The sequence below is a fragment of the Typopeltis vanoorti genome, chromosome 6, assembly GCF_054136105.1.
Source record: "Typopeltis vanoorti isolate ZY-2024b chromosome 6, IOZ_Tvanoo_1.0, whole genome shotgun sequence".
Lineage (NCBI taxonomy): Eukaryota > Metazoa > Arthropoda > Arachnida > Uropygi > Thelyphonidae > Typopeltis > Typopeltis vanoorti.
Window position 1 is genome coordinate 91683126 of NC_143554.1, and position 12245 is coordinate 91695370.

Consider the following 12245-nt stretch of genomic DNA (forward strand, 5'->3'; position numbering starts at 1 on the left):
AGTTGTATACCACGAGTGAAGAAGAGGGCGCAATTTGGAGTAAAGTGGATGACAAACAACATTAAACAGGAACTGCATGCGAAAAAGAGGCTATGGAAGAGATATAAGGAGACAGGTGAAGAGAGGGTGGGTGAAGAATATAAGACACAGGCCAGAAGAGTGACTCGTGTGGTAAGGAAAGCGAAACTGGAATATGAGAGGAGATTGGCCCTAAGATCCAAAGAAAATCCTAGGGAATTTTTTAGCTATGTGGCCAGTAGGAGGAGAAATGACTGTGGAAGAATGATATTGTGGGATAAAAATGGGAATAGAGTGACTGATGCAGAGGACATAGTGGAATTGTTCAATGAACACTTTATTGGAGTATTTCATCCTAGAGGAGTCAGTTTTAATGCTAGAGGGATAGGACTGGTACGAGGTCTGGAGGTATAAGAGGAGAGTGTGTTTCAGATACTGAGTACTCTGGATGTCAGTAAAGCTGTGGGACTGGATGGTATTTCGCCACGAGTTTTGAGAGAATGTGCTAGCGAATTGACAATACCTTTAACGTGGCTTTACAATGAAAGTCTGGCTTTGGCAAAGGTGCCCAGGGAATGGAAGGAAGGTAAGTTAGTGCCATTGCATAAGGGTGGTAACAGACTGGAAGTGTCTAATTATAGGCCAGTCTGTGTGTCATCAGTAGTTGTTAAGATCTTGGAGAAAGTAGTGAGGGACCGTGTACAGCATTGGGCAGATGAGGGTAATGTTATCTGTGAGAATCAACATGGATTTGTGAAAGAACGCTCTTGTTTTAGCAATATGCTAGCCTTTTATAATAAAGTTACAAGAGCATTAGATGAGGGAAAGGGATATACTGCAATTTTCTTAGACTTGGCGAAGGCATTTGACAGGGTGCCACATGATAAGCTGATATTTAAGTTGCAGCACATGGCTCTGGATATCAGATTGGTCAACTGGATTCAGGATTGGCTGTCTGATAGGTATCAGAGAGTTGTGTATGGTGGAGCAGTTTCCAGGAGGCAGAGGGTTACAAGTGGGGTCCCACAGGGCTCAGTACTAGGACCTATATTGTTTAACCTTTATATCAAGGACATAGCCAGTGGATTGCGGGGGGATATTCAGTTGTTTGCGGATGATGCGAAGCTGGGAAGGATTATTAGTAATAGTGCAGATGTGGTAGCCCTGCAAGAGGATTTAAATAAGCTAGATAGATGGCAAATGAATGGGGGTGTCAGTTTAATGCAGCAAAATGTAAGGTCTTGAGGTTTGGGAAGCATCGATGGGATGCTGCATACTCTATGGGAGGAGTTATACTGGAGGAAGTAGGGGAGACAAGAGATCTGGGGTTGATGATTGATAGAAACCTGAAGTTTAGGGGACATATTGCAAAGGTGGTGAAGGTAACACAGAGGATTACTGCTATAATGAGAAGGACACTGACCTGCAGAGATAAGAGGGTTATCATTCCGTTGTATAAGTCTCTGATCAGACCACACTTGGACTATTGTTCTCAGATTTGGTCCCCAGGATTTGAAGGGGATAAATTAACTGTGGAAAGGATACAAAGACGGATGACAAAGATGGTTTCAGGACTGTACAAGGATAGTTATGAGGATCGGCTGAGAGAATGTGGACTGCAGAGTTTGGTGGATAGAAGAAGAAGAGGTGATACGATTGAGACTTTTAAACTGTTGAGAGGTGGTTACAGGGTTGACACTGGGGAGTTCTTTCGCTTGGTTGATCAGCGGGAAGGAGTGATGACAAGAGGCCATCCCTGGAAGTTACGAAAGGAAACTGTGAGCAAGAGGGTAAGGAGTGGTTTCTTTGTGTGGAGGGTGGTTGAGCCGTGGAATGCATTGCCTGATGGAGTGGTGGGAGCGAAAACAGTCAGTGACTTTAAAGAGTGGTATGATAAACTTTGTGTTTCTCAGGGGGGGGACCTCCCCTCGATGAGTCTTGACAGACTTTATGTCTTAGGAAGGACCTCCCTCGATGAGTCTTTTGACTCCTTGGAGGCCTGAATAATAATAATAATAATACACATTTTTACACTAAACTGTATATCTACCCCTCCCCCTTAATAACTCTAGTTTCCCTGATTCTGCACATTCACTTCATTCAACAACACTTTTTCCAGTCTCTGCACCAAATCCATTCAGATGCAAACTATCCATCTTGTATAAATCCTTTCGCCCATTAAACACGTCCCCACATGAACAAACTCCACACCACTCCTCCTGCATAGCCTGTGCATAGAGTCATTTGCAATTATGGCCCTCCTTCTCAACTCTTCTCTGTCATCATACCGTGGCAACAGACTAACTATCTTAACTCTCCCACTCTTTTCTTTTGCAACCTCTAGTAATTCCTTCAAGTCTTCTCTCATAGCAATTTTTTTCTCCTTTTAAATCATTCATTCCTGCCACTACTATCATTTCTTTCACCCTATGCTTTTGTGGTCTTATAGACTCACTTACATCCTTAATTTTCACGCCTGTAAGTACGATTTTAACAAACTCTCATCTATTACACCTCTTACTAAAGAATCACCACACATCACTCGTTCCTTCATTTTTCTTACGCTTCTGATCATACTCTTATTTTTCTTATCATACATTTGCTTTTTATTAGCTGATGCGCTTGGCAAACAATTTTGCAAAAGCTCCAGATGCAACTTCGCCCTATGTATCACTCTGCGCAACCATGCGATCTAACTCATTTCAACTAACTCTTCATTTTTTTTATCCCTTTAAACTATTCTCTCGCTCTGTATTTTTACTTTCACTCTCACTTTCAATACTGCTCTCAAAACTATCTGGTACTACATCGCAAATTCCTATCATATCACTATTCTCTATCACATTCTGACTTTCAACAACGACATCAATCTCGCGACCTGAGACACACTTCAAATCCTTAGTTTCCTTACACTTTTGGCACACATTCCCTCCATTATCGTTATCGAACAAACTCCAACCGCTCTCCGCAAAGCATACATCCCGCAGACGTTACACTGAACAAACTCCCTTATGTTAAAATTATTGAATAAAGATGGCGAATTGTGCAAAAAATAAAAATAAATAAATAATAATAATAATAAGCATGCAAGAGAATAGAATGAAGTGTGAAGTGTGCAAAGGATAGAATGAAAGAAAAACAGAATAAAAGAGGTGATGAGTGAGTTCAGGATAGCAGTATATAGAGATTCCATCGTTAGAGGATTAGTTAATGAGAGATTCCATAAGGTCTGCTATCCAGGAGGGAGAATGAGTAGGATAATTCAAGCATTAGACATGAAGAAGAAACAAGCAAGAGAGTTAGTGGCAACTGTGGGGACAAATGATCTAAGCAGACATAAAAAGCATGTGAGGGCAAATATCAGAAGTTGAGAAGAGTTAAGGCTAACAGTGTAGTGGGAAAGATTGTCGGTGTGCTGCCGGGGTATGACAATGATGAGTTGCGACGGAGAGCCAGTATTATTAATGGTATGCTAGCAGGGCTGTGTGAAGAGAAGGGAGCACAGTTTGTGGCTGTATAGCATGTGCTTGAAGGAAGAATGAAATTAGAACAGGTGTGATGGGTTGCATTTGAATGGTTTTGGAGTGAGTGCAATGGATAATCTGTAGCTGGATGGAAACACAGTGTGTGGAAGTACAGTGTGTGATGTGTGCAAGAGATCAGAAGCAACAGATGAAGTGAAAAAATCAGGAGAGTGGTGTTGAAGAGACAGAAGTGCTTGGCAATGAAAACGTGAAAACAGTAATAGTGTGAGAGATGAAGAGAAAACAGGAATGCAAGAGGAACAGGGAAATGGGGGAAGCCTGGGTGGACAGGGAGACAAGGCATAGGGAGAGTGGATTGAAAATGGCAGTGAATGTGTGTATAAAGAAGGAGTATATTGCAATGTGGGTGGGGAAGTTGAAACTGAGCAGATATATGTGGTAAGTGGTGATAAAGGTGATTGGGCAGGTGTGGTGAAAAAATCACAACCAACAAGTGGCTTGCATAGAACTGGTTATAGACCTAAAAATGAATTACTGTGTTTATTAACAAATACCAAAAGTATCAGAAATAAGGGAGTTGAAATGGTTTCACTGATTGAGTTTATTCGTTGCGAATCATTGGAATAAGTGACACATGGTTGAATGAAGATGATATTGTAATGAAAATAAAAATGAAAGATACAGTATTTTTCGTGAGGACAGAAAAGACAAGAAGGGAGGGGAGGGGAGGGGTGCTGCTGATGATGATGATAGCAGGGGAATTATATCCACATAAGGTAGCCATGAGACATGGAAGAGGGAAATAGTGGCAATGGTTACGAGGAAGTGTGGTGTGAGGAAATGTTCAACTACATAAAGGTGGTGATAAGTTTGTAGCTTCAAATTATAGGTCAATCTGTATATATCTCATGTCTACCTTATGTGGATATAATTCCCCTGCTATCATCATCATCAGCAGCACCCCTCCCCTCCCCTCCCTTCTTGTCTTTTCTGTCCTCACGAAAAATACTGTATCTTTCATTTCTATTTTCATTACAATATCATCTTCATTCAACCATATGTCACTTATTCCAATGAAGTAGGATACAGAAATGGGTTGATAGCAGCAGCAGTATTCTCTGTAGTTATCAGCATGGGTTTGTTAAAGGGAGGTCATGTTTCACTAACTTACTTATGTACTATAACAAGGTGATAAATACTTTGGACAGGGGAGATGCATATACAGTAGTGTACATAGATTTTGCAAAAACTTTTGATCGACTGCCACATGACAAGCTGGTAAATAAATTGAAACCAATGGGATTGGATAACAGACTTCTGAATTGGATCAGTGACTGGCTGTCAGATATGTATCAAAAACTTGTATATGGAGGTACAGTATCCCAAAAGAAGAAGGCCAGGCCACTAGTACTGTACCACAGGAGTCAGTTTTGGGACCATTGTTGTTCAATTTGTATGTTAATGATATTGGGATGGGTTTAACTAGTGATATGCAGCTGTTTTCAGATGATGCAAAACTGGGGAGAGCAATGCGGAGTCAAGCAGATGCTGTGTCCTTACAAGAGGACTTGAATAGATTGCATGAATGGGCAGGTAAGTGGAACTATTAGTTCAATGTTTAAAGTGAAAGGTTTTGAGACTTGGTAAGCAACGATGGGATGCAAAGTATACACTCGATGGGGAACTTTTAAAGGAAGTAGAGAAGATCTGAGATCTAGGAGTGATGGTGGACAAGGACCTGAAATTCAGGGGCCACATTGCACAAGTTGTGAAGACATCACATTGGGTAATGGCAATGATGTGAAAGACCCTAACGTGCAGAAATAGAGAAGTTATGATGCCAATGTATAAGGTCTTGATCAGGCCTCATATAGAATATTGTGCACAGATCTGGTCACTGGGTTTTTCATTGTGACGAGGATATGTTAGAAAGGATCCAGAGAAGATTCACAAAGGTGGTCAGTGTTCTCTGGAATGTGGAGTATGAGGACAGATTGAGAGAATGTAAATTGTAAAGCCTTGTGAATAGGAAGAAGAGGGAGATATGATTGAGACATATAAGCTAGTCAGGGGTTGTTATCAGGTTGACATAGAAGAGATTTTTCAGAATGGGAAAGGGGAGTAGAACAAGAGGCCATCACTGGAAACTGTATAACCAGGGTGTGAGCAGAGGAATGAGGAAAATGTTATTTGCATAGCGAGTGGTTGGTGAGTGGAATGCATTGCTTGAGTGTGTTGTGAATGTAGATGCATTGAAAAAAAAATTTAAAAAAAAAGGAGCATGAAGAATTCAGAAGCATTGAAGAAATGTAAACAAATATTAAAAACACCATGAAGCCACAGAAAAAAATACTGGAAGTGCAGAGAACAAAAAGACAGAGAACAGATATCTTCACACACAAAACTCAAAACTTAAGAAAGAAAAGAATAAAAAAATAATAATACAAGATAGAATAACATCAAATTACAAGATAAATATAAATAAATAAATAAAGAGATTAAGAAAAATGTAGAAAAGCATTTTTATTAATCTCTTCAAGTGAAAGCAGAAATTGCAGCTAATACATGTGATATGGAAACATTATATAATACTATGAGAACAATATGGATTATTGTATGCAGATATGGTCACTGGGTTTTCATGGTGACAAGGATATGTTGGAAAGGGTTCAGAGAAAATTCACAAAGGTAGTCAATAATAATAATGACAGGCTAATAAAAATCTACTTTTTTTTTCTTTTCATTTTTTTTAATGAAAAGAAAAAAAAGTAGATATTTTATTACAAACAAGGAAATAAAATAAGCAATAATAGAAGATAGGTAAAATACTTCAAAGAGATAACGAATAGAGAAAAACCTGAAAACGAAATTTATTTAAATACCAGAAAGAAAAAAAATATATTCAAAATAGACACCAAAGAAATATAAAAAGTGGAATATAAAAAGCTTAAAAAAGTAAAAATAGAAAAGCAGTTGGTATAAATGTATACCAAATGAACTTAAAAGCAGATATAGATTTAACAGTGAATATCCTCTACCAATTTCTTAACCAAATACAAATGCAAGAAGCATGGCCAGATGAACTGAATATTGTATTACTCCTATTGAAAAGGAGATTTAATTGATTGCAGTAACTAGAGAGTAAAATACTAATAAGATGATCTTAGAAAATATATAAAAAAAAAAAAAATAGTCCAAAAGCTAAGAGAAACACAATCAGGATTTAGAACCAATAATTTTACATGGTATGCCATTATATGACATTAATTTTTATTGCTTCTCTGTCAATGCTGCCCAAAACTTTTTTTTCAAAATTGACAAAGCTGATATGAAGATTTGACTGCCATTCCATTGACTGTTCTATTATTATTCTGATGTTGATATTTGATCTATAGATGACCTGTTGGCTCTAAAATCCTGCTCGTGTTTCTCTTAGCTATTGATCTATTTCTTTTTTTTTTTTATTCTTTCTAATATTATTCTTGTTAGTATTTTACTTGTGTTAAAATAATGATATTCCTCTCCAATTACTGCAATCAATTAAATCTCCTTTTTATTTTGGTATCTTGATGAGTAAGTAAGTAAGTAGAAGGAAAAATATAAAATACAAATCATACACAATGGAGAACTTTCAGAAAAGTTTGAAATTAAAACAGGAGTTAGACAGGGCTGCATTTTCTCCCCACCAATATTTCTTACTGTTGTAAACAGTAAGAAATATTGTTACTTTTTATGAGAAATGCCATGAAAAATGGCATTTACTGTTGTAAACAGTAAGAAATATTGTTATTGTTTATGAGAAATGCCATGAAAAATGCAAAAGGAATAAAGTGGAATTTAATAGAACAGCTAAACGAACTGGATTTTGCAAATGACATATGTTTACTGGTACATACACAATATATGAAGGAAAACACAATTAAATGATGATTGTTGGGTTAAGAATGAATAAAATCAAAATGAAAATAATGGAAATAAATAACTGACAAAAATAAGACATAGTGCTGGATGGTCAAATTTTAGAAATAGTGGAGAATTAATTGCCAGCCTGATTGGCTGAGTGGTTAGCATATCTGCTTGTCCAGCCAAAAGACAGCAGGTTTGAATCCTGCTGTGGGCATGGATGTTTGTGATTATTATCTGTGAAAATACCAGTGGTGGTGGGCTGTAGATAGTGTTGGTGTAGATGATGCTAGTAGATGTTCAATGTAGTTGGTGGATTGAGTGGTGGAAACGAGAGAGTTGTAGAGTAGGTGCCCTACCTTGATGAATCTTTGGACTCCTTGGAGGTGTCATGAGAAAAAAGCAGAGGAAGATATAAAAATCTAAGTACAGTTAGCACAAAAAATTTTTGACATGTTAGGGAAAATATGGAGATCAAATGAAATAGGTTTAAAAAACAAAATCAATTTATTTAATACAAACACTAAATAAATTCTACTCTATGCATCAAAAACATGGACCACAACCAAAAAAAATAAGGAAAAAACTGCAAAGCTTTGTAAATAGATGTTTGAGAAGAATTCTACAAATAAAATGGCTAGAAAAGATATCCAATAAAGAATTATGGCAGAAAACTAAACAAACCCCAATAATGTATGACATCAATCAAAGAAAATGTTGATGGCTAGGGCATGTTCTAAGAAAACTTTAAAAAACAAAGCCAAACAAATATTAGAGTGGAATCTGCAAGGAAAGAGGAAGAAAAGTAGACCAAAGATGAGCTGGCAGAGAGGAGCAGAAGAAGAAAACTTTGAAAGATTGGAAAGAACTAAACACAGATGAAGAGAGAGGCACAAAATAGAGTCAGATTAAGATCCATGGTTGACGTCCTATGCTCTCAATGGAATGAAGAGGAAAAAGTAAGTAAGTAATATATGTTTTCATCTTTCGAATGATGAAATTGCTAAAAAAAAAAAGGGGAGGGTACTTATTTACAAATAAATCATGCATATATAAACCATACATACTTAGAACACTTTAGCTGTCCTGGATTGGCTTTGTCCAGTTCTGGAACTAAAGACCTTAATTTACTGTAATAGTCCTGAGTTTTGAAGGTGTTTTCCATTACTAGGCCATTCATTTTAACCTAAAATAATATATAAAGGAGCTTAATATATTTGTCTATTTTTATACATATGTACTAGCATTATTTATTGCCAATAAATTTAATCATATAACAGGATTGTAATGAAATAACACTTAATCCCATCTTCACACTTGCTGTTAGGCAATATGTGTTCTGGCTGGTTTTCTTTTGTAGAAGGAAAAACTCTGAATCTCTCTGAATCTCTGACTCTCTATGAAACCGGTTGATTCATCATTATCTGAAAAATGCTTATAAATGTTCTTTCCACCTTCCCTTTCATCCTAAACCAAATCTGAAATACATGTTAAACAAATCAAGTCATTACCACTACCTGATAATGATGCATTAGAATCATTATTATTACCTGAGACTCATTACAAGAGACCCACACTAAGCTTTATTGACACAATGAATACACATACACAAAACTTGCTAGAACTCATTCTACTTATTCACTACTCTCCAAGCAAAACATTTATTTCTCACATCTTGCTAATCTTATTATTATTATTATTATTATTATTATTACATAACACCTCCGGGGAGTCCAAAGACTCATCAAGAGAGGGCACCCGCTCTACAATTCTCCGTCTCCACCACTCTACTAACCGCAACTACTTTCATCATCTACAGTCTACACCATCTACCGCAGACCACCACCACTATTTTCACAGACAATCACAAACATCCATGCCCACTGCAGAATCTTATCGTTATCTTAACCTAATCTTAATTATTACTTGATTTTCAGAAATCCATTAAGAATTGACATAATGTACAATTTCTTCTACATCAATTTATTAAAACCCCTTAGTAACTTACAAGTTTCTATAAAACTCACTCATCATCACTATATCACTATATTGGTTACCTATTTCTGAATATACTCACCACTGCTTCCTCATTCTAAGAAACCAATGTAGTGAATGGAGAGAGAGCAGTGTAAAAGATGATGGTGAATGAACAGAAATGCAGGATGGACAGAAACTGGGAAAGAGGGTTTACATGATGACAGCATAAGGAGAGTGAATGTCAGAAGCAGTAGTAAATGTGTATGGAGATAGATCAATCAATACAGAAATGGGACGGCCTAAGATGTAAGAGAAGTAGTTGGGTCTAAGGAGATATGTATATGATAAGTAGCAACAAAAGTGAGTGGGAATGGGTAGTGCATGGGTAGGATTATTGTGTGTATATTTATGAATGACAAGAGCATCAGAAATAAGAGAAACAAAATCATTTCACTGAGGGATTTTATTTGCCAAAAATTGTTGAATAAGTGAAATATGGTTGGATGAGGATAATATTCTGATGGGAACATAAATGGATGGGTACAATTTTTTCATGAGGACAGAAAGGATGTGTTAGAATCATTAATATTGTCTGGGCATTCTGTAGATTCATCACAGGAGACTCTCTCTTTCTTTCTCTCTCTCTCTCTCTCTATATATATATATACAGTGGTGCCTCATACTTCGAATGCTTCTAACTTCAAACGTTCCAGAGTTCAAATGCTTGAGAACGCAAGAAATTGCCATTTTGAACTTAGAAACAGCGTTTCTAAGTTCGAACTCAGAGTCATAAAGCATTAGACAGTTTCGGCATGCCATTGGGCATGCTTCTTCCCCACTAATTTCCCTCACTCACTTCCCCGTGCCTGCGCAGTGTGTGTCTTCTCAGTCTGCTATGCATTGTCCCTTACTTTACACAGCCTATAAACGTATCATTGCACGATACGTTTGTGTAGAGAATTTTTAACTGTTTTTGGCATTTTTTTTTATTGCCCATGGCATCCAAGAATGCAGAAAGAACAAAACCTAAAAGAAAAATTGCAGTATCGACAATTGAGATGAAAAAAGAAATTATCATGAAGCACAAAAGCGGTACATGTTTGACGGATCGGATGACGATGTTTAAAATGTCAAAGTCAACGATAAGTAGCATTCTTAAGAATAAAGAAGCAATAAAAGCAGCAAATGTGGCTAAAGGTGTGACAACATTGACCTCCAGGAGAGCACATGTTATTGAAGAGATGAAAAAACTCCTTTTAGTGTGGATAAACGAGAAGCGATTACGTGGTGACGTTATTACTGAGAGAATTATTTGTGAGAAAGCCAAATGGGGAGTACTGAAAATGGGGAGTTTAAAGAAAGTAGAGGCTGGTTCGATAAATTCAAAAAAATGAACTTGGATCCATAGTGTTTCGTGCATGGAGAGGCTGCAAGTGCTGATGTAGAAGAAGTGGACAAATGAGGGATTTGTATCTAAACAGGTTTTTAATTGTGATGAAACAGATCTTTTTTGGAAAAAAATACCCAAAAGGACCTATATCACAAAAGAAGAAAAGATGACACCGGGATATAAACCTATTAAAGAGAGAATTACTTTATTGCTTTGTGGTAATGCTAGTGGAGACCGTAAGATAAAGCCTTTGCTCGTTTACTATTCTGAAAATCCATGCGTTTTTAAAAAGAACAATGTCATAAAGAGCAAATTTGGTGTTATGTGAAGGGCCAACACGAAAGCGTGGGTTACCAGAGAGTTTTTCACTGAGTGGATTTATCAAGAATTTGCTCCCACTGTAAAAAGAAGAAAAGATGACACCGGGATATAAACCTATTAAAGATAGAATTACTTTATTGCTTTGTGGTAATGCTAGTGGAGACCGTAAGATAAAGTCTTTGCTCGTTTACCATTCTGAAAATCCATGCGTTTTTAAAAAGAACAATGTCATAAAGAGCAAATTTGGTGTTATGTGAAGGGCCAACACAAAAGCGTGGGTTACCAGAGAGTTTTTCACTGAGTGGATTTATCAAGAATTTGATCCCACTGTAAAAGCTTATCTTACTGAAAAAAATCGACCATTAAAAGCTCTTCTAGTGATGGACAATGCTCCTGCTCATCCCCCAAATTTAGAGGATGATTTAGTTGGTGAATTCAGTTTCATTAAGATAAAGTTTTTGCCGCCCAATACCACTTCTATCATACAACTCATGGACCAGCAAGTGATTTCAAACTTCAAAAAACTGTATGTTAAGGCTGTTTCAAAAGTGCTTTGAAATAACCAATGCCACAGAACTGACTCTTAAAGAATTTTGGAAAGAGCATTACAACATTCTTCATTGCTGTGAGTTCCCTGACAGTGAATGGATTCAAGGAGAGGTATGATAGGATTTGTGTGTGTATATATGATGGTTGATTTGGGTCTCCTGCGATGAGTCTCCGGACTACGGACTAAATAATAATAATAATTATTATTATTATTATTATTATTCATGACACCTCCAAGGAGTCCGAAGACTCATCACGGGAGGACACCCATTGTACAACTCTCCGTCTCCACCACTACACCGAACCTCTACTACCAATCATCTACATCAGCGCCATCTACTGCCCACCACCACAGCTAGTATTTTTTTGTCTGTAAATTGCGTGTGTTCTGAAGGGTCAATTTGTCTGTATGCGAGATGAAAAACCCAAGTTTCCAGGAGAAAAAAACCTGCTACCTCCAAATGAGATCAGCTAACCCACCTTCGATTGAAAAAGTCCATATAAAGATTCCTCCCGTCATGACAAGACTTGAACTTAGGCCTTTTCCAATTGAAAAGCGCAACATACCGGGGAGGAATGCTGTTGATGACAGCAAAGGAATT

The 12245-nt window shown here is 37.2% G+C and overlaps 1 protein-coding gene across 1 annotated transcript in view; it reads right to left on the reverse strand.

The window, feature by feature from the left end:
- The window catches only part of LOC150105703 (medium-chain acyl-CoA ligase ACSF2, mitochondrial-like), a 347992-nt gene that overhangs the window by 212245 nt on the left and 123502 nt on the right, over nt 1–12245 (reverse strand). The window contains exon 5 of the mRNA XM_090394533.1: nt 8474–8592. Coding sequence (XP_090250659.1) covers nt 8474–8592 — 119 coding nt within the window. The remainder of the gene's footprint in view (nt 1–8473; nt 8593–12245) is intronic.